The sequence below is a fragment of the Salmo salar genome, chromosome ssa05 (assembly GCF_905237065.1).
Source record: "Salmo salar chromosome ssa05, Ssal_v3.1, whole genome shotgun sequence".
Lineage (NCBI taxonomy): Eukaryota > Metazoa > Chordata > Actinopteri > Salmoniformes > Salmonidae > Salmo > Salmo salar.
Window position 1 is genome coordinate 17,080,318 of NC_059446.1, and position 27,931 is coordinate 17,108,248.

The following is a 27,931-nucleotide window of genomic DNA, read 5'->3' on the forward strand; positions in this document are numbered from 1 at the left end:
TTTATTCCAAGATCAGCATGCAGATGATGTAAGTTAGTGCTTCAAAGTCCCTGTGATAAGGTTAGCGATAAAATGAAGTCCAAACTGAACAGAACTACACTCTCTTCTACCATTGTCTTAAATATATTTAATGGTCTCGTTGCAAAAGCTAAATTGTCGCAAGGGAACTTTTATTTATTTATTTTATTTCACCTTTATTTAACCCGGGTAGCAAAGATTATAGCAAACACCATTGAAACGGAATTGGTGCTCGCTAGCTTTGCAAATTCAGCTATTGTTGGAAGCCAGCCAATATGAAACAAACTATTAAAATTACAAAAGGTTGCAGCATATGTTGTGTAAATGGTGAACTCATACAGCTGTCAACTCTTGTAATTTTAATCCGTTTCACATTTGCTAGCTACCTTTTAGATCGAAGCCCAAATAGAATGATAAAAGATAAGATGATAGAAGCCCATCTCCTACTGTAAATAACCTACACACTGTGTGTGTGTGTAGCCAGCCAGCCAGGTAGAAAAATGGCAGAAAAATAAAAGACAGAGTATTTTTCAGTACACCAAAACGCAAAGTAAGAACCCTAGTAGCCTAATATCTCAAAGACTAGTTGATAAAATGTTCATAAGAAATAAATGAAATTCTAATGGAAATGTTTCACAATGATGTCATTAGGCAGAGCAGGCAACAGATGGCACACAGACAGCAGAGTTGGGGACAGATATGCAGGGACAGACTGGCAGAGACAGGGAGTCTCAGGTAAGTTTGTTGAGTCTTTGTTTGGCAACATTATGAAAGGTTCTCAATGTTTTTTACTTGTAAAATAGGAACATAATTGGAAAATGCCATGGATACCCCGACTCTCAACTTAAACTGGTGACTGAACTAAGATTTGTTAAAGGCAATGGTATTGCTGTTGTGATTAGTTGTGTAGTTTTGGGTACCGGTAGTTAGGAGTACGGCAAACACCTTATTTCTTTGGTTCCTCAATATACATTTACCATATTACAATGTAGGCTATGTGTTACAGCACTACTTTTGGTGTCCCCCTCAGGAATTGCTCTTGAGAAAATTTAATGCAATTGTCCCCTCCAAAGTTGATATCAGATTTTCGCCCCTGATCCCCTTGTCGTCCCCTTATGCCATAGCTTGTACATCTCAATTGTCAGTAGAAACCACATTTGTTTAAGCAAGTCAGCCATATCAGCTGTTTTTTTTTAAAGACAGTTAATGAGGCTAAATAAAGAGACGCCAGAAAAAAAACATTTCACGTTTTTCTGTCACATCATGTTTCTGCAGGTGGCAAATTCTCTGTATTTAGATGACTAGAACGGCCCAGGTCATTATAACAGCGTTTGGAGATTAGTAACTTGTCGGTGCGCGTTTTATGATTTTTGAGAAATATAAAAGCCACTGGCTGTCGGGTCCTCCCGATTCACCACCAGTCCGAGTAAAAGTGTGTTATGAAATCCGTTTCACAACAGAGTGGGACTCCGGTCTTTCGACCAATAGCATACCCAGCTTTCCCGTCACATGATCTTTATTTATGTAAGGTAACAGTCTTACACAGTGTGGCTTGGGCTTTTCGAGCTCTAGCCATACAATGCGCATGAGAGCGGAAAGCATGCTTCTCCCAGCTCTGTTTTTACAGTAAGCCTGGGGCCGAAACATTCGAGGAATCGTTGTTAAAATTCTGACCCAATATTGGTCTAGTGTTGATGGATCTCGGAGTTGAAGACAACCAGACGCGAAGTACAGAGACGATCGGACCTTCTGTCCATCATGATGCCAGGAAAGATAAGACGTTGCGTGGTGTTGTTCCAAACCAAATACTTTATGCTTGACAATGGAAAAGGCATGTGAATGAATCGGAAGGGTTTTGTCAGTTGGAATTACACTATAAGGTCTTTATGGTTGGATCCTGGGTTCCGCGAGCCTTTGTTTACAGAAAGAGTCCAGCAGTCCGGTCATGTTAATCGGAGAAGAGTGTCTGTCGTTGCTTAGATGGTGATTAGATAGGGACTCAAACTGCTCACCGACGGGCGGTGGTGACATAACCCCGCAACTGTGCCACCATGGATCTACTTGAGTGCCCAATCTGCCTGTTCCTCATGTGTGAACCGGCCACCATGTCCTGTGGTCACACGTTCTGCCGGAGCTGCCTGGGGAACTACTTGTCATCCAGGTGTCCAGCCTGCAAGGAAATATTTAAACAGAGAGACGCCAAAAACATCAAGAACAACATCCTACTCTTCAGTGTCGTTGAGAAGTGCTGCCCAGAAGAGACGAGGATAAAGTGTCATATTCTGGAGAAACTCAAAACCGGCGAGTTCACAGAAGCTTTACGCATCGCGGATGAAGGGATACGACTAGGTAGGTTTCTAACAATAATGTGTGAACTTGAGTACGTTTGAGTACTTCTCCTTCTGCAACCCTCGAGTAGGCTGCAGGACAGGCCTATGATCAAATGTGTATGTTCGTTGTGTAAAATGGAATCCACCCACTTATAAAAGCCCCACACGACCCTAATTACGTAAATGTACTATAAACAGCTATTTGCCCGAAAAAACTCCAGCCAAGACTTATGAAATAAAATGACACATAAAAACCAGACTTTAGATTAAATTATTTTGTCTTCAGTGCAATATAGACGACACAATCAGCCCCCCCTTGCAAAAGAGGCTTCTAACCTCAACGGTCTTTTCCTGGTTTTATAAAATACTGTTGGAACTGCTATAATATACTAGTGGTGTAGTGACCTGGCATCAGTGGCGACCCGTCATTCAGGGCATTGAGCCCCACCAGTTTAAAAAATAAAATTAAAAAAAGATTAATATATTTTTTGTGTGCTTGTTTTGCATGCTGTTTTGGCATTAATACATGTCAAGTATCAGTTTGCAAGTATCAGTTTGCAAGCAATGTAAAAGCTCAGTGCTTTTGTTTAGTGTTGTTGTGTAGTGGCTTTGCTGGCATCTATCAACATTTATTTTAGTTGAGTTTGCCACTGCCTGGCATGCACTCCCTGTTGTAGCCCATAGCCTGGTCACATAAGAGCCACATGGTGGGAGGCAGTACTGCACTCACAGTGGTCCAACATTACCTAAAGAAACGGAGGTTGTCACCCGGAGCTTACATACTTTTGGTCATGTAGTGTATGTGGACCCCTGCTCGTCAAACATCTCATTCCAAAATCATGGGCATTAATATGGAGTTGGTCACCCCTTTTGCTGCTAGAACAGCCTCTTCTCTTCTGGGAAGGCTTTCCACTAGATGTTGAAACATTGCTGCTGGGACTTATTTCCATTCAGCCACGAGCATTAGTGAGGTTAGGCGATTAGGCCTGGCTCATCCCAAAGGTGTTCAATGGGGTTGAGGTCAGGGCTCTGTGCAAGCCAGTCAAGTTATTCCACACTGATTAACAAACCATTTCTGTATGGTCCTCGCTTTGTGCACAGGGGCATTGTCATGCTGAAACAGGAAAGGGCTCTCCCCAAACTGTTGCCACAAAGTTGGAAGCACAGAATCATCTAGAATGTCACTGTATGCTGTGGCGTTAAGATTTCCACTCACTGGAACTAAGGGGTCTAGCCCGAACCATGAAAAACAGCCCCAGACCATTATTCCTCCTCCACCAAACTTTACAGTTGGCACTGTGCATTCGGGCAGGTAGGGTACTCCTGGCATCCGCCAAACCCAGACTCGTCCGTCGGACTGCCAGAGGGTGAAGCGTAATTCATCACTCTAGAGAACGCGTTTCCACTGCTCCAGAGTCCAATGGCGGTGAGCTTTACACCACTCCAGCTGACGCGTGGCATTGTGCATGGTGATCTTAGGCTTGTGTGCGGCTGCTCGGCCATGGAAACCCATTTCATGAAGCTACTGACGAACAGTTCTTGTGCTGACTGACGTTGCGTCCAGAGGCAGTTTGGAACTTGGTAGAGTGTTGCAACTGAGTACAGACGATTTTTACGTGCTTCAGCACTCGGCGGTCCCGTTCTGTGAGTTTGTGGAATACCACTTCGCAGCTGAGCCGTTGTTGCTCCTAGACGTAATAACAGTACTTAGAGTTGACGGGAACAGCTCTAGCAGGGCAGAAAGTTGACAAACTGACTTGTTGGAAAGGTAGCATCCTATGACAGTGTCATGTTGAAAGTCACTGAGCTCTTCAGTAAGGCCAGTCTGCTGCCAATGTTTGTCTATGGAGATTGCATGGCGGTGTGCTCAATTTTATACACCTGTCAGCATGGGTGTGGCTGAAATAGCCCGAATCCACTAATTTTGGGGTGTCCCCATACTTTTGTATGTATGAATGAATGACCAGGTGATGGATGCCACTTGTTAATTCCACTTTAATCAGTGTAGATGAAGGGCGAGGAGACAGGTCAAGAATGGTCAACCACCCAAAGGACATCCAGCCATCTTCACACAACTGTGGGAAGCATTGGCGTCAAAATGGACCAGAATCCCTATGGAACGCTTTTGACACCTTGTAAATCAATCCCCCTGACGAATTGAGGCTGTTCTGAGGGCAAAAGGGGGTACAACTCAATATTATGGTGTTCCTAATGTTTTGTACACTCAGTGTATATGTTAAAGAGGGTGGGGCTCAAGGCTGCATCCCTGTCTCCCCCTAAGAAATATGTGTGGGGGGGAGGGGTGTGGTGTTAGAGAGGGAGAGAGACTCAAATTGACTAAACTTGGCTATACAAATAGATGGAAAGCTGTTTTGGGGGAAAAACATGCATTATAAAATCAATGTACACAAACAACCCAGCCAGACTTCTGTAACACTGGGTCCAGTGACATGTAATCTGTTGTGAGTGGGTGACACACACACACACAAGTGCATGCACGCAACACACTCAAGTGGCTGTGTTCTAAGCATTGGAGTGTTGGTGAGTCTTTGTTAATGTTCTTCTTTGCTATGGCTGGTCAGTAATGCCAGTAGTCCACACACGTGACACTCCCCCAGCGAAGCACAGCAGTGTTTAGGAAGGTGACCAGGGTTACTTCTGAGGTGATGGGCACAGTTTCCTTGTCTTTCTTGTGGTGTATTTTTGTCATTGGTTTTCCCCCCTGTTTTGAGTCGTGACTCGTGACAGCCTTATGCAGCAGCTGATTGGTTTCTGGGTGCTGAGATTAGATTGGTAGTAATGTGTAACAGACATGCAGAGGTGTGAGGGAGTTAAGTTTCATAGTGAAGGCCTAAGCTCATACTAATGGTCAGTCGTTACATTCAATGTGGATCAACAGAGAATGAAACAACTTCCTGTAAGAGTAAGTCTGTGATGATTCTGAATCTTTGTCCTCCACCCACCAGTTGTTTAACTGCTTTTCTGTCTGGTTTGTCATACTGGGGGTGTCAGTGCACCAAACACTTTGCATAAGTAACTGTTTCTACGCACCACACAGGACTATGCATAGCAGTTCTGGTTTTAATGCAACCCTGCTGTGCCATTGTTTTGATACACATAATCACATTCTATTAATACTCTGCAGGCTTGGCTGTAAAACTAGTAGGTAGCATACCTGGTCTTGGGGGAGGAGGGAAGGTGAGGGTATGAGATCAGATGTGCAATTTGTAGCAAGAATGGAGATGGGTTGAGCTCATGTCACTTCAGGTTTTTGGGAGATGTCCAGTGTTATCTATTATTCCCTATGCATTGCAGGTGCAAGGGCAAATGGAACGAAACCAATTCTGACTGGGAAGCTGTCATCCTACAATAACTGTCAGGGATCACTGTTAATTATATCGAACTCTCTCTTCCCTCGCCTCCTCCCTCCATCGCCCAGCTCCTGGTGATGTGAGTCTGAAGGTGTGGAGAGCGGAAGCCAGTATGGGACTGAGACTTTTCTCTGATGCCCTGAGGGACCTGGAAGACCTCTGCTGCGTTCGCCCCAACTGGACAGAGGTAAGAAGCACCATGTTATTAGAATGCTATGTCAGACCATACCAGGAGAGAGGAGGGGTTTGGACCGAGGTAACAGTATCTCTGGTGTAACTGAATCGGGGCCTGCCTAGGGGTCTATACGTCGTCTGCACCTCCTTTATGTTTTCCTTTAATATCACTGTTTATTCCCCTTAAATGATCTGTCATCTATGGGTGCATCTCAATACTCCACCCTGTTTTCAGATCAGTTGTTGTCTTGATAAGTCACCACCACGTAACCTTATAAGGAGTTGTACCAAATCAGACTGATTTAGATTTGATGGCATATTTTCAGTTTCATAGTGTGCTTCCTAGTATGCTTCTGAAATGGCACCCTAATATCCTCTTTATAGTGCACTACGTTTAACCAGACCCTTATGGGCTCTGGTCTAAAGTACTGCACTAATTAGGGTGCAATTTTGGACACCATTCTAGTTTTGTGTGTCCTGGTTGTTTTCTCTGTGGCTGCTGCTGATGGACTGTGTCTGTAGAAGTGTACAGTATGTTATGTAATCTCTCTGTGGCTGCTGCTGATGGACTGTCTGTAGAAGTGTACAGTATGTTATGTCATTTGAGGCACATTATGCAAACGGCTACTTATGTCATCATGTAACTGAATCATTGGACACTAGTGGGTGGGGGTGAGTGCTATGACAGCTATGCATTGTTGTTAAGGCTGTTGTATAGGATTACCCCTTTTGTCCATAACATCTATGTGCAGAAACAGCCCAAAATATAGGTCAGTGTTATTCAATTCTGATCTTGGAGGTCTTCTCACCTAAATCGGCTAATCCAGGGTTTCCCAAACTCAGTCCTTCCTCCTCTCTCTCTCTCTCTCTCTCTCTCTCTCTTTCTCTCTTTCTCTTTCTCTTTCTCTTTCTCTCTTTCTCTCCTCTCTCTCTCTTTCTCTTTCTCTTTCTCTTTCTCTCCTCTCTCTCTCTCTCTCTCTCTTCCACTCCTCTCTCTTTCTCTCTCTCTCTCTTTCTTTCTCTCTCTTTCTCTCTCTCTTTCTCTCTCTCTTCCACTCCTCTCTCTCTCTTCCACTCCTCTCTCTTTCTCTCTTCCACTCCTCTCTCTCTTTCTCTCTTCCACCTCTCTCTCTTTCTCTCTCTCTTTCTCTCTCTCTTCCACTCCTCTCTCTCTCTTCCACTCCTCTCTCTTTCTCTCTTCCACTCCTCTCTCTCTTTCTCTCTCTCTTCCACTCCTCTCTCTCTTTCTCTCTCTCTTCCACTCCTCTCTCTCTCTTTCTCTCTCTCTTCCACTCCTCTCTCTCTCTTTCTCTCTCTCTTCCACTCCTCTCTCTCTTTCTCTCTCTCTCTCTCTCACTCTCTTCCATGCAGGAAGTTTAGAGTGGAGACCATCTCTTTACAGAAACACAGCATTTAACATAACAGATATGTCTTACTATTTGTTAAGTATATAATCGTTAACTATTAATATCATAGAAAAACTATCACAGTGCTCTAGGGCAACGGTGTCTAGATGGAATTTGTATTTGTGGTCCTGGCAACGGGACCTTTTTTTTGGAACACCATTATTTTTGTCTTACGGAGAGTTACTGTCAGGGCCCAGGTCTGACAGAATCTGTGCAGAAGATCTAGGTTCTGCTGCAAGCCCTCCTTGGTTGGGGACAGAAGCACCAGATCATCAGCAAACAGTCTGACATTTCACGTCAGATTCTAGTAGGGTGAGGCCTGGTGCTGCAGACTGTTCTAATGCCCTCACCAAATTCATTGATATATATAGGGGTGCTTAAGCTGCTTTGAAATCAACAAAGCATGACAAGACTTTGCCTGCGTTTTGTTTGTTTGTTTGTCAATTAGGTTGTGCAAGGTGAATACGTGGTCTCTCATATTGTAATTTAGTAAAAAGCCAATTTGACATTTGCTCAGAACATTGTTTTGACTGAGGAAATGTATGAGTCTGCTGTTAATGATAATGCAGAGGATTTTTCCAAGGTTTCTGTTGATTCATATCCCACGGTAGTTAATGTGGTCAAATTAGGGTGATCAGTCCTTGGTTCCAAATATTGGGGAAGATGCTAGAGCTGAGGATGATGTTAAAGAGTTTTAGTATAGCCAATTGGAATTTGTGGTTTGTATATTTTATCATTTCACTGAGGATACCATGAACACCACAGGCCTTTTTGGGTTGGAGGGTTTGTATTTTGTCCTGTAGTTCATTCAATGTAATTGGAGAATCCAGTGGGTTCTGGTAGTATTTAACAGTTGATTCTAAGATTTGTATTTGATCATGTATATGTTTTTGTTATAAGGCCAAAAAGATTGGAGAAGTGGTTTACCCATATTTCTCAGTTTTGGATAGATAACTCTTGTATTGTAGTTTGTATAGTGTTTTCCAATTTTATCAGAAATGGTTCTTCTTTGGATTCTTCAATTACATTGCTGATTTCTGACGTGCTCTTCCTTCTTTTTCCGTAGTGTATTGTTTTAGTGATTCACCATAGTGAAGGCGTAGGCTCAGGTTTTCTGGGTCTCTATGTTTTTGGTTGGATAGGTTTGTCCATTTCTTTCTTAGGTTTTTGAATTCTTCATCAAATCATTTGTTATTGTTTTTAATTTTCTTTGGATTTCTGTTTGAAATTTTTAGATTTGATACAGAAGCTGAGAGGTCAAATATACTGTTAAGATTTTCTACTGCCAAGTTTACACCTTCACTATTACAGTGGAACGTTTTGTCCAGGAAGTTGTCTAAAAGGGATTGAATTTGTTGTTGCTTAATTGTTTTTTGGTAGGTTTACACACTACTTTCCTTCCATCTATAGCATTTCCTAATATTACTCAGTTCCTTTTGGCTTTGATGCCTCATGATTTGAGTATTGCTCTGTCCAAGTAGAGTCGATTGATTTTGCTATGATCTGATAGTTGTGTCAGTGGGCTGACTGTGAATGTTCTGAGAGACTCTGGGTTGAGGTCGGTGATAAAGTAGTCTACAGTACTACTGCCAAGAGATGAGCTATATAGGTGTACCTACCGTAGGAGTACCCTCAAAGCTTACCATTGACTATGTACATACCCAGCGTGCGACAGAGCTGCAGTAGGTGTGACCTGTTTTTGTTGGTAATGTTGTGCCAAGGGGGGCATATGGGGGAGGGAATGCTGTCACCTCCAGGTAGGTGTCCCCCTGTGTGCTGAGAATGTCAGTTTCTTCTCCAGTTCTGGTATTTAGGTTGCCACAGACTAGTACTGTACATATACCTGGGCCTGGAAATTATTGATTTCCCCCTCCAGGATGGAGAAGCTGTCTTCATTAACCTCTCTTGGGGAGGTGGGATGCTAGCCCACGGTTCACACTATTCAACAGCCAGTGAAAAATCAGAGTGCCAAATTCAAAATGTCAAAATTCTCAAACATACGACTATTTTACACCATTTTAAAGATGCACGTCTCCTTAATGTAACCACATTTTCCGATTTCAAAAAGGCTTTACGTCGAAAGCATAAAGTTAGATTATGTTAGGACAGTTCCAACACAAGAAAAACCACACAGCCATTTTCCTAGCAAGGACAGGTGTCACAAAAACCAGAAAACCAGCAAAAATTATGCACTAACCTTTGACGATCTTCATCAGATGACACTCCTAGGACATCATGTTACACAATACATGCATTTTTTGTTCGATCAAGTTGATATTTATATCCAAAAACAGCATTTTACATTGGCGCATGATGTTCAGAAAATATTTTGCCTCCAATACTGCCGCTGAATCAGCACAACAATTTACAAAAATACTCATAAACGTTGCTAAAATTTTAAACTGTTATTCAAAGAATTATAGATGAACATCTCCTTTATGCAACCACTGTGACAGATTTTAAAAAAAAGCTTCACGGGGAAAGCACACTTTGCAATAATCTGAGTACTGCGCTCAGAAAAAGACATCAAGCAATACAGATACCTGCCATTTTGGAGTCATCTAAAATCATAAATAGCATTAGAAATATTCACTTACCTTTGATGATCTTCATCAGAAGGCACTTCCAGGAATCCCAGGCCCACAATAAATGTTGTTTTGTTCGGTAAAGTCCATAATTTATGTCCAAATACCTCCTTGTTATTTGCACGTTCAGTAAGCTACTCCAAGTGTAGGAAGTGCGGCCAAAATGTCACGACGAAAAGTAAAAGAAAGTCCTATTTACGTTCGTTCAAACATGTCAAACGTTGTATAGCATCAATCTTTAAGGCCTTTTTAACTTAGAACTTCAATAATATTCCAACCGGACGATTCCAATGTCTTGAAAAACGTTTTGGAACACAGCTACCCCTCACGTAAATGCGCGCCAATGAACTCATGTGCTTTCCTGAGTCAACAACTTCCAACTTCCTTTGTTGGCTCTCTGTTCACCATAGACGCCTCAAACAACTTTCTAAAGACTGTTGACATCTAGTGGAAGCCTTAGGAAGTGCAAAATGAACCCTAAGTAAAACTACAGCCTCAGATCCTCCACTTCCTGGTTGGATTTTTTCTCAGGTTTTTGCCTGCCATATGAGTTCTGTTATACTCACAGACATCATTCAAACAGTATTAGAAACTTCAGAGTGTTTTCTATCCAAATTTACTAATAATATGCATATTCTACTTCCTGGGCCCGAGTAGTAGGCCATTTAATTTGGGTACGTTTTTCGTCCAGCCGTGAAAATACTGCCCCCTACCCAAGAGAGGTTAAAGTATGGAGATTCTATTGGGGGGATATAAGTAGCACACAGGAGGACATTTTTCTCTGTTCAGATAATTTCCTTTAGAATTTCTAGCCAAATATAAAATGTTCATGTTTTGATTAATTTAATACAGTGAGTTAGGTCTGCTCTATACCAAATTGGCATACCCCCTGCCTGTTTCACACCTGGTTGTTTGGTGTATGGGACTACCAGCTCTCTGTAACGTAGAGGGCAACCAGTGGGTCCATCTCCTCTACCATGTTTCTTGTAGGATGACAATGTCTATATTTCTGATGTCTTTGGGTCTCTCTCTCTCTGTTTCGGTCTCTCTCATCCATTATTCTCCCTCTTTTCTGTTCTCTCCAGGGTTTATTTCGTAAAGGTAATGTGTTACTGGAGATGGGTCATCAGTCTGAAGCCCTGATCCAGTTTCACCGGTGTCTCAAACTACAGGCCGACTTCACTCCTGCCAAGAGCCAGATTAAAAAGGTCAGTAGCTATAGCCAACACTGACTGGCTCATTTACTGTTTACAGCAGACTGGCTTATTTACTGACTGGCTCATTAACTGACTGTTTACCAATCACTGGTCCAGTTACTTACTGACTATTTTTCCCTTACTGACTGTCTGCTTGACTGTGCTTTACTGGCTGTTTCACTGGTCCAGTTAGTCTCACTGACTGACTGTTTTCCACTCATTGACTGTCTGCCTGACTCTGCTTCACTGACTCATTCAGTTTCACTAGCTTAGTGTGTCAGTGACTGCCTGGCTGAATGACTATATGGGGTCAGTTAAGGTCCTAGGAATGGGTGGCAGTTGCTGCTTCTAGGAATGCTTTAAGGAATGGAATGCCTTGGAACAGTGTTAGACAATCTCAACATGTACTGTATACTAAACTCAGCAACAAAAGAAAACGTCCTCACTGTCAACTGCGTTTTATTTTCAGCAAACTTCACGTGTAAATATTTGTATGAACCTAACAAGATTCAACAACTGAGACATAAACTGAACAAGTTCCACAGACATGTGACTAACAGAAATTGAATAATGTGTCCATGAACAAAGGGGGGGTCAAAATCAAAAGTAAGTCAGTATCTGGTGTGGCCACCAGCTGCATTAAGTACTGCAGTGCATCTCCTCCTCAGGGACTACATCAGATTAGCCAGTTCTTGCTGTGAGATGTTACCCCACTCTGCCACCAAGGCACCTGCAAGTTCCCGACATTTCTGGAGGGAATGGCCCTAGCCCTCACCCTCCGATCCAACAGGTCCCAGACGTGCTCAATGGGATTGAGATCCGGGCTCTTTGCTGGCCTTGGCAGAACACTGACATTCCTGTCTTGCAGGAAATCATGCACAGAACGAGCAGTATGGCTGGTGGCATTGTCATGCTGGAGGGTCATGTCAAGATGAGCCTGCAGGAAGGGTACCACATGAGGGAGGAGCATGTCTTCCCTGTAACGCACAGCGTTGATATTGCCTGCAATGACAACAAGCTCAGTCTGATGATGCTGTGACACACCGCCCCAGACCATGACGGACCCTCCACCTCCAAATCGATCCCGCTCCAGAGTACAGGTCTCGGTGTGACCCTCATTCCTTCGACGATAAACGCGAATCCGACCATCATCCCTGTTGAGACAAAACCGTGACTCGTCAGTGCAGGTGTTGTTACACGTGGTCTGCCACTGCAAGGACGATCAGCTGTCTATCCTGTCTCCCTGTAGCGCTGTCTTAGGCGTCTCACAGTACGGACATTACAATTTATTGCCCTGGCCACATCTGCAGTCCTCATGCCTCCTTGCAGCATGCCTAAGGCACGTTCACGCAGATGAGCAGGGACCCTGGGCATCTTTCTTTTGGTGTTTTTCAGTCAGTAGAAAGGCCTCTTTAGTGTCCTAAGTTTTCATAAGTGTGACCTTAATTGCCTACCGTCTGTAAGCTGTTAGTGTCTTGACGACCGTTCCACAGGTTCATTGAACAAGCATGGGAAACGGTGTTAAAACCCTTTACAATGAAGATCTGTGAAGTTATTTGGATTTTTACGAATTATCTTTGAAAGACAGGGTCCTGAAAAAGGGGCGTTTTCTTTTTTTTGCTGAGTTTATATACAGCAGGGGTGGGCAATGATTTCAGCCCGAGGGCCACATTGGGATTTCAAAATTCAGATTTGTTTGTCAAAAGCAATTTGCGGGCCAGAAAAAGTTATTTGAAAATGTATAGATCCATTAGTGTTTCTACATGCTTTCTACCTAGTTTTAGACGTTCAAGAGTGTCCTGGAGGTTAAAAAATCCTCAAAGCTTCCCTGGGCCGGATTGAATGGACTCGTGGGATGAATCTGGCTTGGGGGCCATATAACATTCACCCCTGATGTACAGTAGACCAAGAACAAGGATGACTGACTGGGTGGGGTTATTCAAGGACAGGCTAGCATTGTAAATGCTATGATATGCTATGGAACACTGTCAGACTAACACTTATGTGTTTCAGGTCAACTAAGGCGAGGGGTCATCTATGCTAGAAAATGATATGACATGGGACAATATTAAGCAATCTAAACACTTCTACGTAACTGATAAATGGTCAGTTACAGTTAGAGGGCCAGTTAGAGGCTAACTGTGTCAGGTTATCTGAGGTTGGATAAGTTTTAGAAATGCAATGTCACAGAAGGCAATCTAGTCATTTACATGTTCAATCTGGTCATTTACATGTTCAATCTAGTCATTTACATGTTCAATCTAGTCATTTAAAATATTCAGCAAGTTGTGAGTTTCTAAATGAATGGTTGATGGATTGATTGATTAAAGCCACGTCTGATGTTGTAGGACGAATTGTGTTGCAGAATGTTGTGGGATATGTTTATAATGATGGAACGTGTATGATGTTTTTAAATGATTCATGGATAGATTGATCTGTGTGTATGTTTCCCCTGGGCAGATCCTGGAGACGGAGGGCATGTCAGTGCCAGAGGAGGTGCCCCAGATCCTCCAGGTGGTCTCAGAGTACCTCAGAGACCACTGCCCCCCCATCACAGTCCTCTTCCCTGCAGAACCCGCACACAGCCACACACACAGCCACACACACTGCCACAACAAAAGCTTCCGATACCCTCAGGTGGAGGGGGCAGACGGGGACAGGAGAGGAGACTTGGAGACAGGGCCAAAGGTGAAACATGGGACCAGTACTGAGTGCTGTCTCTGTCAGGCCGTGTCCTTCCTCCCTACAGCCGAGGATGATGAGATGAGGAGGAGGGAGGAGAGGCACAGCAGGGGTACATAGAACATACACACACACACACACACACACACACAGGAAGAGAGAAGAGACATGTTGATGGTTGATATTGGTTATATGTTGTCTCCCTCAGGAGGCTGCAGTCTGGACAGAAGAGACTCTCTGAGTGTCCTCACTGTGTCTGACTTTGAATGTCCCCTCTGTATCAGGTTAGTAGTTTCCATAAGTGGTACATCCTGTGGAGTCTTGTGGTACTGTGTTATTGTTGAGAATCTTGTGCTGTACTCTGATCTTAGTGCTGTACCTCTACAGGTTGTTCTATGAGCCAGTGACCACTCCCTGTGGACACACCTTCTGTAGGACCTGCCTCGAGAGAAGCCTAGACCACAACCTCCGCTGCCCCCTCTGCAAACAACCACTACAGGAGGTAACTATGCCCTACGTAACTATGCCCTACGTAACTATGCCCTACGTAACTATGCCCTACGTAACTATGCCCTACGTAACTATGGCCTACGTAACTACAGTGCTTTGCAAAAATATTCAGTATTCACATTTATTGTCAACATAAAATACTATGTAATGTAGATGAGGAATATGTTTTTTTTAGTTTAAGATAAGTAAAACCTAAACTAAAATATAGTCATTGCATAAGTATTCAGACCCTTTGTTTAGGCAAGCCTAAATGACTTCTGGAAGGTCCCTTACACAGATTCAACTACAAGGATCAGGGAGCTTTTGGAAGCCTCATAAAGAAGGCCAGTGATTGGTAGATGGGTAACAATAACAAATCAGACATTGAATATCTCTTTAAGCATGGTCAGCCTAGTGGTTAGAGTGTTGGGCTAGTAACCGAAAGGTTGCAAGTTCGAATCCCCGAGCTGACAAGGTACAAATCTGTCGTTCTGCCCCTGAACAAGGCAGTTAACCCACTGTTCCTAGGCCGTCATTGAAAATAAGAATTTCTTCTTAACTGACTTGCCTAGTTAAATAAAGGTAAAAAAATGTCATAATTATGTTGTGGATTATGTATTAAACCACCCAGACACATCAAAGATACTGTCGTCCTTCTGAACTGAGCTTCAGGACAGGAAGGAAACTGCTCAGGGATGTTACCAGGAGGCCATTGTTGATTTTAAAACAGCTACAGAGTCCAATGGCTATGATAGGAGAAAACTGAGGATGGATCAACAACATTATAGTGACTCCACAATAACGACCTAAATGACAGAGTGAAAAGAATAATACAAAAATACTGAATAAAATATTCCAGAACATGAATCTTGTATGCAGTAAGGTACTAAAGTAATACTGCTAAAAAATACACTTTTTGTCCTAAATGCAAAGCCTTATGGGAAAACACAACACATCACTGAGTAACTGTCTCCTTATTTTCAAGCATGGTGGTGGCTGCATCATGGTATGGGTATACTTGACATCGGCAAATACTTGGGAGTTTTTCAGGATAAAAAGAAACAGGATGGAGCTAAGCACAGGCAAATCCTAGAGAAAAACCTGCTTCAGTCTACTTTACACCAGAGACTGAGAGAGGAATTCACCTTTCAGCAGGATAATAACCTACAACACAAGGCTAAATCTGGAGTTGCTTACCAAGAAGACAGTGAATGTTTCTGAGTGGCCAAGTTACAGTTTTGACTTAAATCTGTTTCAAAATCTGTGGCAAGACTTGAATGGCCATGATCATCAACGTCTTGACAGAGCTTGAAGATTTATTTTAAAGAATCATTGTCAAATATTGCACAATCCAGGTGAGCAAAGCTCTTACAGACTTACCCAAGAAGACTCACAGGTGTAATCAATGCCAAAAGTGTTTTTCACATGTATTGACTTAGGCAACAACTATATTTTAGTTATTTCATTTCTATTAATCTTTAGAAAAATAGAATTGTTCTTCCACTTTGACATTACAGAGTATTTTGTGCAGTTTGTGCAGAAAATTACAGTGAAATACATTTGAATCTCACTTTGTAACACAATAAAATGTAAAGAAATCCAAGCGGCCTGAATACTTTTGCAAGGCAATGTATGTACACTACTACATAACTAGGGCCTACGTAACTAGGGCCTTCGTCTGTGTACATGGACTCAATCAGAAACGCATTGCATATAACATCATAATGAAACAATTGCAATGGAAGGTCTGCTTGTAGTGTTTTTATGCCCCTATCATGTTTATAACCCAAGGGAGATCGCTTTAACTGGGATGCACTTATTTGTTACTTTTCTTCCCAATAATGCGGAATCGCTTCGTCTTTCCTGTGTAGTACTTTAAGAACAGGAAGTACAACCCCACGGTGCTGCTGCAGGAGATCATGTCTCACCTCTTCCCCCTGCAGCTGGATGAGAGGAAGCAGGTCCACGAGACTGAGATGGCCGAACTATCCAAGTGAGTCCTGTCGCTGACGCTCTGTAACCAGGGGTAAACGGAGGTCGATTGCGAACCCTCTCGGTTTGTTCTAGAGTCTCCCAGAACTGTAACCTGGCACCCAAACTGATTTCTCTACCTTTCATCTTTGTGAGTGCAGCGTTCAGTCTGGTTTAACCAGGCTACGAAAATTGGCCCTTACCTGTAAAACGAGCTTTGGAACTAATTTGGTAGAAGTTCTTAATGCCTGAATGAAATGAGAGACTGAAATGTGAAATTGTTGCTGGGCTATCATATGCTCGCCAGAATGAGCTTGGGGTGAGTTGGCAACCTTAATGGTAACCATGACAACAGGCATCGGGCATCAGGCTCCTCATACAGTAGAGAGTAGACGTTGTGACCGTGAGTTTATTGGCAAAGCACCGCACAAGGCAACAACACCAGCTGCTGGACAAGAGCAACACTGAAAATATGTATACAGTAGCAGTCAAAAGTTTGGGCACACCAATTCATTCAAGGGTTTTTCTTTATTTTTACTATTTTCTATATTGTAGAATAATAGTGAAGACATCAAAACTATGAAATAACACATATGGAATCATGTAGTAACCAAAAAAGTGTTAAACAAATCAAAATATATTTTATATTCTTCTAAGTAGCCACCCTTTGCCTTGATGACAGCTTTGCACACTCTTGCAATTCTCTCAACCAGCTGCACCTGGAATGCTGTTCCAACAGTCTTGAAGGAGTTCCCACATATGCTGAGCAATTGTTGGCTGCTTTTCCGTCACTCTGCGGTCCAACTCATCCCAAACCATCTCAATTGGGTTGACGTCAGGTGATTGTGGAGGCCAGGTCATCTGATGCAGCACTCCATCACTCTCCTTCTTGGTCAAATAGCCCTTACACAGCCTGGAGGTGTTGGGTCATTGTCTTGTTGAAAAACATATGATAGTCCCACAAAGTGCAAGCCAGATGAGATGGTGTATCGCTGCAGAATGCTGTGCTAGCCTTGCTGGTTAAGTGTGCCTTGAATTGTAAATAAATCACTGACGGTGTCACCGGCAAAGCGACCCCACACCATCACACCTCCTCCTCCATGCTTCACGGTGTGAACCATACATGCGGAGAACATCCGCTCACCTACTCTGCGTCTCACAATGACATAGCGGTTGGAAGCAGAAAGCTCAAATTTAGACTCGTCAGACCATTGGACAGATTTCCACCGGTCTAATGTCCATTGCTTGTGTTTTTTTGGCCCAAGCATGTCTCTTCTTCTTATTGGTGTCCTTTAGTAGTGGTTTCTTTGCAGCAATTTGACCATGAAGGCATGATTCACGCAGTGTCCTCTGAAAAGTTAATGTTGAGATGTGTCTGTTACTTGAACTCTGAAGCATTTATTTGGGCTGCAATTTCTGAGGCTGGTAACTCTAATGAACTTATCCTCTGCAGCAGAGGTAACTGGGTCTTCCTTTTCTGTGGCGCTTGTCATGAGAGCCAGTTTCATCATGGTTTTTGCGACTGCAAAAAGTTCTTGAAGTTTTCCGCATTGACTGACCTTCATGTCTTAAAGTAATGATGGCTTGTCGTTTTTCTTTGCTTATTTGGGCTGTTCTTGCCTTAATATGGACTTGGTCTTTTACCAAATAGGGCTATCTTCTGTATACCACCCCTACCTTGTCACAACACAACTGATTGGCTCAAATGCATTTGGAAGGAAAGAAATTCCACAAAATAACTTCTAGCAGGGCACACGTGTTAATTGAAATGCGTTCCAGTTGACTACCTCATGAAGCTGGTTGAGAGAATGCCAAGAGTGTGCAAAGCTTTCATCAAGGCAAAGGGTGTCTACTTTGTTTAACACTTTTTGGGTTACTACATGAATCCATGTGTTATTTCATAGTTTTGATGTCTTCACTATTATTTTACAATGTAGAAAATAGTAAAAAGAAAGAAAAACCCTTGAATGAGTTTGAGTCCAAACTTTTGACTGTGTGTGTATTAAATACACACCTCCTTAACACCACTGTTACCCTGATTAAATATATATTTATCTCTCTCTGTATCCTCTCTCTTTTTGCATCCTCTGTCTCTTTCTGCTTTCTCTCTGTTTCTCTCCCTCCATCCCCCAGTCTAACTAGGGACATCCCTATCTTTGTGTGTACGGTGGCGTACCCGGGGGTGCCCTGTCCTCTCCACATCTTCGAGCCTCGTTACCGCCTCATGATGAGACGATGCATGGAGACGGGCACCAGGAAGTTTGGCATGTGCATCTACGAACATGGAAAAGGGTGGGTCGTGGATGTGTACAATCTGAAAATACTGGTATGAAAATGAACCCTGAGTGTATCTGTCTGACTCTTTTCCCCTTTTACACTACTACGCTGAGCCGCACTGTACTGGGGATCTGATTTTTTCACATTACCCTTTCAGCTTGCTTCCAACAACTCTCTGTCTGTGTGTGTCTTCCAGATTTGCAGACTACGGCTGTATGCTGGAGATCCATAGCCTGGAGGTGTTGCCTGATGGTCGCTCCTATGTGGACTGTGTGGGAGGAAGTCGCTTCAGGGTCCTGAAGAGAGGACAGAGAGATGGATACCACACTGCTGATATAGAATACATGGAGGACCACAAGGTAAGTTACAACACGGTTGTTCTAACCTAATCCTGGCCCTGGATGACCCCTGTGAATGCAGTGTTTTGGTTGAATTTAACACTCCTGGGGAAGGTTACAAATGCTATTTTATTAGCTAGTTCTCCTGTGAGTGTTTTACTGATACTTGGCCTGTTTCCAAGCAACAGTTTGTAAAGACAATGTTCAGTGCTCAACCAGGCATACCTTAGAGAGTGTGTGTGTGTGTGTGTGTGTGTGTGTGTGTGTGCACGCGCACTAGAGGCTCAACATGCTTTGTTCACACCTACTGTAAAGGTCAGAGCCTTAACTACACGAAAACAACAGTAGACACTATGGAATACAAAACTTTTACCATCTCATCCTGGAATATACAAGGTCTGAGGTCATCTGCCTTTGGCCTAAAGAGCAGAAACACAGACTTCATCAAATAAAATGTAAATACAGATATTGTCATCCTACTAGAAACATAGTATAAAGGAGACGGACCCACTGTTTGCCCTCTTACAGAGGTAGTCCCAGCCACCAAACTACCTGGGATGAAACAGGGAAGAGACTCAGGGGGTATGCTAATTTGGTATAGAGCAGACCTAACCCACTCTATTAAATTAGTCAAAACAGGAACATTTTACATCTGGCTATAAATTAATAAGGAATTTATCTCAACAGAGAAAAATGTCCTTATGTGCTAGCTATATCCCCAAAGTACAATCCCCATACTTTAACGATGACAGCTTCTCCATCCTAGAGGGGGAGATCCACCATTTCCAAGCCCAGGGACATGACCTACTCTGTGGCGACCTAGTAAATTCCAGAACTGGACAAGAACCTGACACTCTTACCACACAGGGGGACAAACACCTACCTGGAGGCGATAGCATTCCCTCCCAAATATGCCCCCCTAGACTCAACTATGACAAAACAACCAACAAAAATGGGTCACAACTCCTGCAGCTCTGTCGCATGCTGGGTCTGTACATAGTCAATGGCTTTGAGGGAACTCCTATGGTAGGTACACCTATAGCTCACCCATTGGCAGTAGTAGTGTAGATGACTTTATCACTGACATCAACCCAGAGTCTCTCAGAGTGTTGAGAGTCAGCCCACTGACACTCCTATCAGATCACAGCAAAATCACAGTCTACTTAAACAGAGCAATACTCAATCATGAGGCAAAAAAGCCAAAGGAACTGAGTAATAGTAAGAAATGCTATAGATGGAAGGAAAGTAGTGTGTAAACCTACCAAAAAACAATTAGGCAACAACAAATTCAACCCCTATGAGACAACTTCCTGGAAAAAACGTTTCACTGTAATAGTGAAGGTGTAAACTTGTCAGTAGAAAACCTAAACAGTATATTTTACCTCTCAGCTTCCCTATCAAATCTAAAAATGTCAAGCAGACAACCTAAGAAAATTAACAACAATGACAAATGGTTTGATGAAGAATGCAAAAACCTAAGAAAAGAATCCAACCAAAAACATAAAGACCCAGAAAACCTGAGCCTACGCCTTCACTATGGTGAGTCACTAAAACAATACAGAAATACACTACGGAAAAACAAGGGACAGCATGTCAGAAATCAGCTCAATGTAATTGAAGAATCCATAGAATGTAATCACTTCTGGGAAAATTGGAACACACTAATCAAAAAACACTGAGTTATCTATCCCAAATGGAGATGTATGGATAAACCACTTCTCCAATCTTTTTGGCCTTATAACAAAAACGTATACATGATCAAATGCAAATATTAGAATCAAATATTAAAGACTACTAGAACCTACTGGATTCTCCAATTACATTACTACAGGACAAAATACAAACCCTCCAACCCAAAAAGGCCTGTGGGGTTAATGGTATCCTCAATGAAATGATAAAATATACAAACCACAAATTCCAATTGGCTATACTTAAACTATTTAACATCATCCTCAGCTCTGGCATCTTCCCCAATATTTGGAAACAAGGACTGATGACCCCAGTCCACAAAGGTGGAGACAGATTTGATCCCAATAACTACCATGGGATATGCGTCAACAGCAACCTTGGGAAAATCCTCTGCATTATCATTAACAGCAGACTTGCACATTTCCTCAATGAAAACAATGTACTGACCAAATGCTAAATTGTCTTTTTATCAAATTACTGTACGACAGATCACATATTCACCCTGTACACCTTGTTGGACTAACAAACATAACAAAGACAAAGTCTTATCATGCTTTGTTGATTTCAAAAAAGCTTTTGACTCAATTTGGCACGAGGGTCTGCTATACAAATGGATCATCACCATCACCTACAGAGAGATGAACCTAGAGAAGAGTCCCCTAAGCAAGCTGATCCTGGGGCTCTGTTCACAAACAGACCCCACAGAGCCCCATGACATCAACACATTTAGACCCAACCAAATCATGAGAAAACAAAAAGATAATTACTTGACACATTGGAAAGAATACATTTTTTTTTTATCTGTGTACAACGTAAAACACAAAATAATGGATGAATCAAAGAAAGACTAAAGAGAGAGTTTGTTTCTTTATGTAATAAGAGTCTAAACCGGGAGAGGGGGTTCTACTAAGCTATATGGAATTGTTTTAAGAAAGTCATACCAAGGATAATTTTGCTATTTGTATAAAAAAAGTATTTGGCCTTACTGCTATTTGCCCATACAAATGCATTGAATAACAAATTCACTACATGGAACAACTGAGTCCCCCCCCCAAACACAATAATCTGAAGGAAGTTTGTTCTATCTCTGAGAGATAGAAGAAAGATCAGGATTTTATTTATTCACTTAATAGTCTCCATAGATACTTCCCTACATATTTTTGACTGGTACTGGGGACCTTCAGACGAGTCTTGTGAGGCCTCTGGGCGTCCAAGAGCTTGTACCTGTTCGTGAGAGTCTCATCTTTCCATACAGGAGTCATAATAGTTTTTGGCCAAACCGTTCGGACTCTACAGACTTTCGGGATGTCTCATGGTCTGACAAACACCGCTCTACCTCTGTCACCTTTCACTGTGGAAGTGCGACATGGGCAGATGCGGTGGATTGAGATGCAGCCAGTGCAAAAAAACAGATCTCTCTAGCTTACACTGACAGATTTTTTTATGGGGATTTTTGTATGATGCTAATTAGATTTCCACAGAGGCTCGGATATTGATCTTAGTGGGTTAAAGGTTTGAAGAGAATCAATTGTATTTTGCATTGAGAATCTCCTCCTTTGTTTCTAGGCTGAGGGGTCAGAGTTGGAGCTGTTGCAGAGCCTCCATGACAGTGTGTATGAGCAGGCCCAGGACTGGTACACACGCCTCAACACACGGCTCAGAGAACAGATCAGCAGACAGTATGGAACCATGCCTGACAAGGACGACAACATACAGGTACACAGACACACACGGACCTTGCCTATCACCTACCCTTTCCAGACCAGCACTCATCTAGTATCGAAAATCCCTTATCTCCCCATCTCTCTCCTCTCTCTCCCTGTCTCTCTCTCTCTCCTTTTTATCACCCTGTCTCTCTCCATCAGGCCTCCAACAACGGTCCAGCGTGGTGTTGGTGGTTGTTGTCAGTTCTCCAGCTGGACCCTGCCTACCAGACCACCGTCCTGTCCCTGGCCTCCCTCAATGAGCGCCTGGGACACCTGCGCATGGTTCTGGAGTACTTCTCCCAGAGCTAGAGAAGAGGAGGAGATAAAGGGATACAGCTTTACTGGGCTTTCTGATGCTTATCCAGTACCCTACACATAGGAGAGGGGCATCTCCACAGACTGGATAATGTGAAACATCACACACACTAATATATCACTCACACACAGATCCCACATACAGTACCTGTCAGGCCCACACCCCACCCCTGTATCTTCAGTAAGATGTTACTAGGTTTAGAACCTGTCGCCATGGAAATCATATGTCCTAGCTTGAACCCATTTTACCTGGCCAAGAGCAGAAAGTGTTTTATCACTTACATAAATAATGTGTTTGTTCATAGAAACATCATAGGTAAATACCATATTGAATCACTGGTGAAAGGTGCTTTTTGGGTGAAACTAGCTTGAAATACTTTAAACTATACCGTTTCTTGTTTGTGTCCAGCTCGCTAATAATCACCCAAATTAAAGATGGACAGTCACGTACGATTGATATATTGGACTATCTCTTGCAAATTTTGACTGCAAAGAAATTTAACACATTTTCATTGCGGCCTTCTGGACCTCATTGAAGACCGAATGCAGCCCCCGGGGCAAAATAAGTGTGACACCCCTGCAGTATAAGGTTTAACTCAAACTGTTCTGATTCATGCCAAGGGATGTAAACCTGGTGGTAATGTCTCAGATAACCACTAGATGTCCCTGTTCTCACTCCGGTTTCCACTGTTAGCCAAGCATAAAGAACACTTCCATGGCGACCGACCCGCATGCATGACGTAACCAGCCATGTCAGAATCAGATGATCTGATTCCTATGGCTGTAAAGTGCTTGAAGAAAAGCTTTTTTTTTTTTTAAGTGACACAGATCACTCAGTCTTACAGAGCTGAAAACTTGATTTCCTGGGTAATGCACAATATGCTATTAAAAGGCTTGGGTTAAAGTTATGTGTAGTTTATAATAATCATATTGTCTTTTTTGGGGGTTCTTTAAAACCTTGGGAAGCTACTATATTGTGACAAACACAGTGAGCAGCCATTTTGAATTACTAGCGCTACAGTATAATTACTATTGCCATTACTATATCTTTACTGCCTTGTTACCAATATTGAATAGGATGTAATATTAGTGCGTTATTGCAATAATTATCTATTATGAAACATTGAAACAAAAAGGTGCCGCCTGGATGAAAATCGTAATATTTTGGAGTAATGTGAATTAAAGCTGCTATAGCCTGACTTCTCTGTAATGTTGGCGAAGATGTATTGAACAGGGTTCCATCCCAAATGGCACCCTACTCCCTTCATAGTGCACTACCTTTGATCAGGGCCGCAATAGGACTGTGGTGAAAAGTAGTGCACTATATAGGGAATAGGGTGCTATTTGGGATTCAGCCCCAGGTCTTTGTTAAATAAGGTGGGAAAAGACAGACAGGTGGTACGCTTAGCTGTTTTACACATGTGTAAACAGGTGTGTTGTTCTGTACACATGCATATGTATGTATGCACAGGAGGTTGGTGGCACCTTAATTGGTGAGAATGGGCTTGTGGTAATACCTGGAGCAGAATCAGTGGAATGGTGTCAAATACAGTAAACATGGTTTCCAGGTGTTTGAAGCCATTTCATTTGCTCCGTTCCAGACATTATTATGAGCCATCCTCCCCTCAGCAGCTTCCTGTATGTAAACAGTCGTTGGATAGCAGTCCTCCCTCTGACAACACAAACAAGTTGATGCTTTGTTGGGCAGTAGAGGTGTGTGTGTGTGTGTGTGTGTATTGAAGAGACTACCTGTGTAATATAAAAGCTACCACTCCTGAGTTCAAATAGTATGGGTTTTCTTTCAAATGCTTGAGTTGCACTTTATTGAGTTTGCCTGATGCAATGGCACCAATAGAATAGTCCCAAAAGTGCACACCATGTCCATCAGGCTCAATCAATCGTTCAAAGTATTTGGAAATAAATAAATCAAATAATATTTCCTTTAACCCAGGTCTGGTAGCTTTCACACCCACAGGCAGGACAGACAAGAGTTGCCTCCCTAGCCCATCCTGGGCTCACACCACCCTCTGCCTCCTGTAGCGCCCCCTACTTGTGTGGCCCTCTCACCACTAGTGTTGGTGACTACAGTGCCTGGCCACCCACTAGGAGGCAGCGTTTTGTGTTTGAGCAGAAGGGAATAGACAAACGTTGTTTTCTTTTTGGGGGTTTATTAGTGCCACATTCCATGGAATGGTGAAACTGCACATCTTAACATGATTTACTAACAGACAGGCTTGAACTGCAGGAAAACATACACAAGCTGTGTTTTTCTACTATAATAATTGTGCCATAGATACTGTTATTGTGTGTTTTTTTTAGATTTAGTTGGATTCAGTCATGAAATATTTATTAAGATTACAACCAACCTGCAACTTAAGCATTGTAATTACTTCCCCGTGTTTTATATCCGCTGGACAGTGAGACTAGCTACCACCTGGCACATTAGATTGACCACATATCGTTTTTAACAGACCGTCACAGACAGGTGACTCAGCATTGTAACTCGCCTGTTTATAGACTACAGTAGACATAGTAGTGTAGCTATAATATAGATACATAGATAATAACCCTTAGTGATTGGACTGATGTGTGTGCGTGTGTGCTAGATTTTGGAGGGGCACATTTAAAGGCCTGATATTACGGACAACGGTACCCCTCCAAAAGACAGACAGACAAATGGACGGATGGTTGGGCACAGGGGCAGGCCGGGCCTCGGCCCCTGGTTATTCTGACCTCTGACTTATCCCCTAACATTTAACCTGGTGGCCCATGTTTCCCTCTAACATCACTGATGAAGCCCTGCCTTTTGTTAGTTTGGGTTCAGTTGGTTCAGTTGGACATGGTTAATTCTGACACTCCTGAAAACCGCTTTAGGAACTGATTTAGACGGGGCATCTAAGTAAAACCAATCTAGGGGAAACACTGGTCTGACTGGCTATGTACAGTTCACTACCCACACAGAACCTTAAAACCCACAGGTACTGACCTACACACCAGCTTTCTGAATACACACCAATACAGAAACGATCATGAGGTCCAATGTAGGCCTATTCTAAAGTGCAGATTTTGACTGGATCACTACAGATCGCTGGCTGTCAGACATGTACAGAAGTCTGTATATAAGTCTTTAGCTGATTGTTTGCCGATGGAAACAAAAAAAAAACTTGAGGTCCAATCAAAAACATTGATCACTTTACACTTCGGCCGTCTTGAATTCCCCTGGCTAATTCGACAAAAAGGGACTTTGATCAGGAACAGGCAGTAGTCTACGTTGTGTATCCTCATAGGTGATTATGACGTACATGAGAACATGTAGTGATCAGTATCTGTGCTCTATTCAGGAACCAGACCTGACTGTTAAAATGAACAACTGGGTGGAAATTGACTACAGTTGACTTGTCCTTGATTGAGGCGACTCCCCTCTCCTGTATGATTTATTATTGGAGAAGAAGACTTCTATTCTTGCACAGTATAATAGATATGCATGACCTGTTTTCTCTAATGTTCAGCAGTGGTATTCATGTTATTTTGTCCGACTACGCATCATAAAAATAAAAAAAAGATTTTCTCCTTTCCCTTTTTTTCTTTCTTTTGAATGTTCAGTTGTTTAGGTCCACACAGACAGGAATGTTCAGTTGTTTAGGTCCACACAGACAGGAATGTTCAGTTGTTTAGGTACACACAGACAGGAATGTTCAGTTGTTTAGGTCCACACAGACAGGAATGTTCAGTTGTTTAGGTACACACAGACAGGAATGTTTAGGTCCACACAGACAGCAATGTTCAGTTGTTTAGGTCCACACAGACAGGCATGTTCAGTTGTTTAGGTCCACACAGACAGGAATGTTCAGTTGTTTAGGTACACACAGACAGGAATGTTTAGGTCCACACAGACAGGAATGTTCAGTTGTTTAGGTCCACACAGACAGGAATGTTTAGGTACACAGAGACAGGAATGTTCAGTTGTTTAGGTCCACACAGACAGGAATGTTCAGTTGTTTAGGTCCACACAGACAGGAATGTTTAGGTCCACACAGACAGGAATGTTCAGTTGTTTAGGTACACACAGACAGGAATGTTCAGTTGTTTAGGTACACACAGACAGGAATGTTCAGTTCTTTAGGTACACACAGACAGGAATGTTCAGTTGTTTAGGTACACACAGACAGGAATGTTTAGGTCCACACAGACAGGAATGTTCAGTTGTTTAGGTCCACACAGACAGGAATGTTTAGGTACACAAAGACAGGAATGTTCAGTTGTTTAGGTCCACACAGACAGGAATGTTCAGTTGTTTAGGTACATACAGACAGGAATGTTTAGGTCCACACAGACAGGAATGTTCAGTTGTTTAGGTCCACACAGACAGGAATGTTCAGTTGTTTAGGTCCACACAGACAGGAATGTTAAGTTGTTTAGGTCCACACAGACAGGAAGGTTCAGTTGTTTAGGTCCACACAGACAGGAATGTTCAGTTGTTTAGGTACACACAGACAGGAATGTTCAGTTGTTTAGGTACACACAGACAGGAATGTTTAGGTACACACAGACAGGACTGTTCAGTTGTTTAGGTACACACAGACAGGAATGTTTAGGTCCACACAGACAGGAATGTTCAGTTGTTTTGGTACACACAGACAGGAATGTTCAGTTGTTTAGGTACACACAGACAGGAATGTTCAGTTGTTTAGGTCCACACAGACAGGAATGTTTAGGTCCACACAGACAGGAATGTTCAGTTGTTTAGGTACACACAGACAGGAATGTTCAGTTGTTTAGGTACACACAGACAGGAATGTACAGTTGTTTAGGTCCACACAGACAGGAATGTTCAGTTGTTTAGGTCCACACAGACATGAATGTTCAGTTGTTTAGGTCCACACAGACAGGAATGTTCAGTTGTTTAGGTCCACACAGACAGGAATGTTTAGTTGTTTAGGTACACACAGACAGGAATGTTCAGTTGTTTAGGTCCACACAGACAGGAATGTTCAGTTGTTTAGGTCCACACAGACAGGAATGTTTAGGTCCACACAGACAGGAATGTTCAGTTGTTTAGGTACACACAGACAGGAATGTTCAGTTGTTTAGGTACACACAGACAGGAATGTCCAGTTCTTTAGGTACACACAGACAGGAATGTTCAGTTCTTTAGGTACACACAGACAGGAATGTTTAGGTCCACACAGACAGGAATGTTCAGTTGTTTAGGTCCACACAGACAGGAATGTTTAGGTACACAGCGACAGGAATGTTCAGTTGTTTAGGTCCACACAGACAGGAATGTTCAGTTGTTTAGGTACATACAGACAGGAATGTTTAGGTCCACACAGACAGGAATGTTCAGTTGTTTAGGTCCACACAGACAGGAATGTTCAGTTGTT

General features: G+C 42.6%; 1 protein-coding gene across 2 annotated transcripts; it reads left to right on the top strand.

Annotated features, from left to right (window-relative positions):
• Nucleotides 1-1,554: 1,554 nt before the first annotated feature.
• On the top strand, nt 1,555-26,122 carry LOC106604350 (LON peptidase N-terminal domain and RING finger protein 1). 2 transcript variants are annotated; one of them, XM_014198896.2, is made up of 11 exons: nt 1,555-2,367; nt 5,788-5,906; nt 10,970-11,092; nt 13,541-13,874; nt 13,971-14,046; nt 14,150-14,264; nt 16,123-16,244; nt 18,356-18,514; nt 18,696-18,858; nt 22,093-22,242; nt 22,392-26,122. In XM_014198896.2, exons 1-11 carry the CDS (start codon nt 2,070-2,072, stop codon nt 22,539-22,541), a joined length of 1,809 nt encoding a protein of 602 aa, XP_014054371.2. In that variant the 5' UTR covers nt 1,555-2,069; the 3' UTR covers nt 22,542-26,122. The 2 variants fall into 2 exon arrangements, with proteins under 2 accessions (XP_014054371.2, XP_014054373.2); XM_014198898.2 differs by having other exon boundaries at nt 16,195-16,244.
• Nucleotides 26,123-27,931: the final 1,809 nt, after the last annotated feature.

Excerpts from the sequence above, each read along its gene's own strand:
- LOC106604350 (XM_014198896.2), top strand. The coding sequence starts at position 2,070 with ATGGATCTACTTGAGTGCCCAATCTGCCTGTTCCTCATGTGTGAACCG. Across the intron at positions 14,047-14,149 it reads GAATGTCCCCTCTGTATCAG|GTTGTTCTATGAGCCAGTGA; the intron begins GTTAGTAGTTTC and ends GTACCTCTACAG. Across the intron at positions 14,265-16,122 it reads GCAAACAACCACTACAGGAG|TACTTTAAGAACAGGAAGTA; the intron begins GTAACTATGCCC and ends TTTCCTGTGTAG.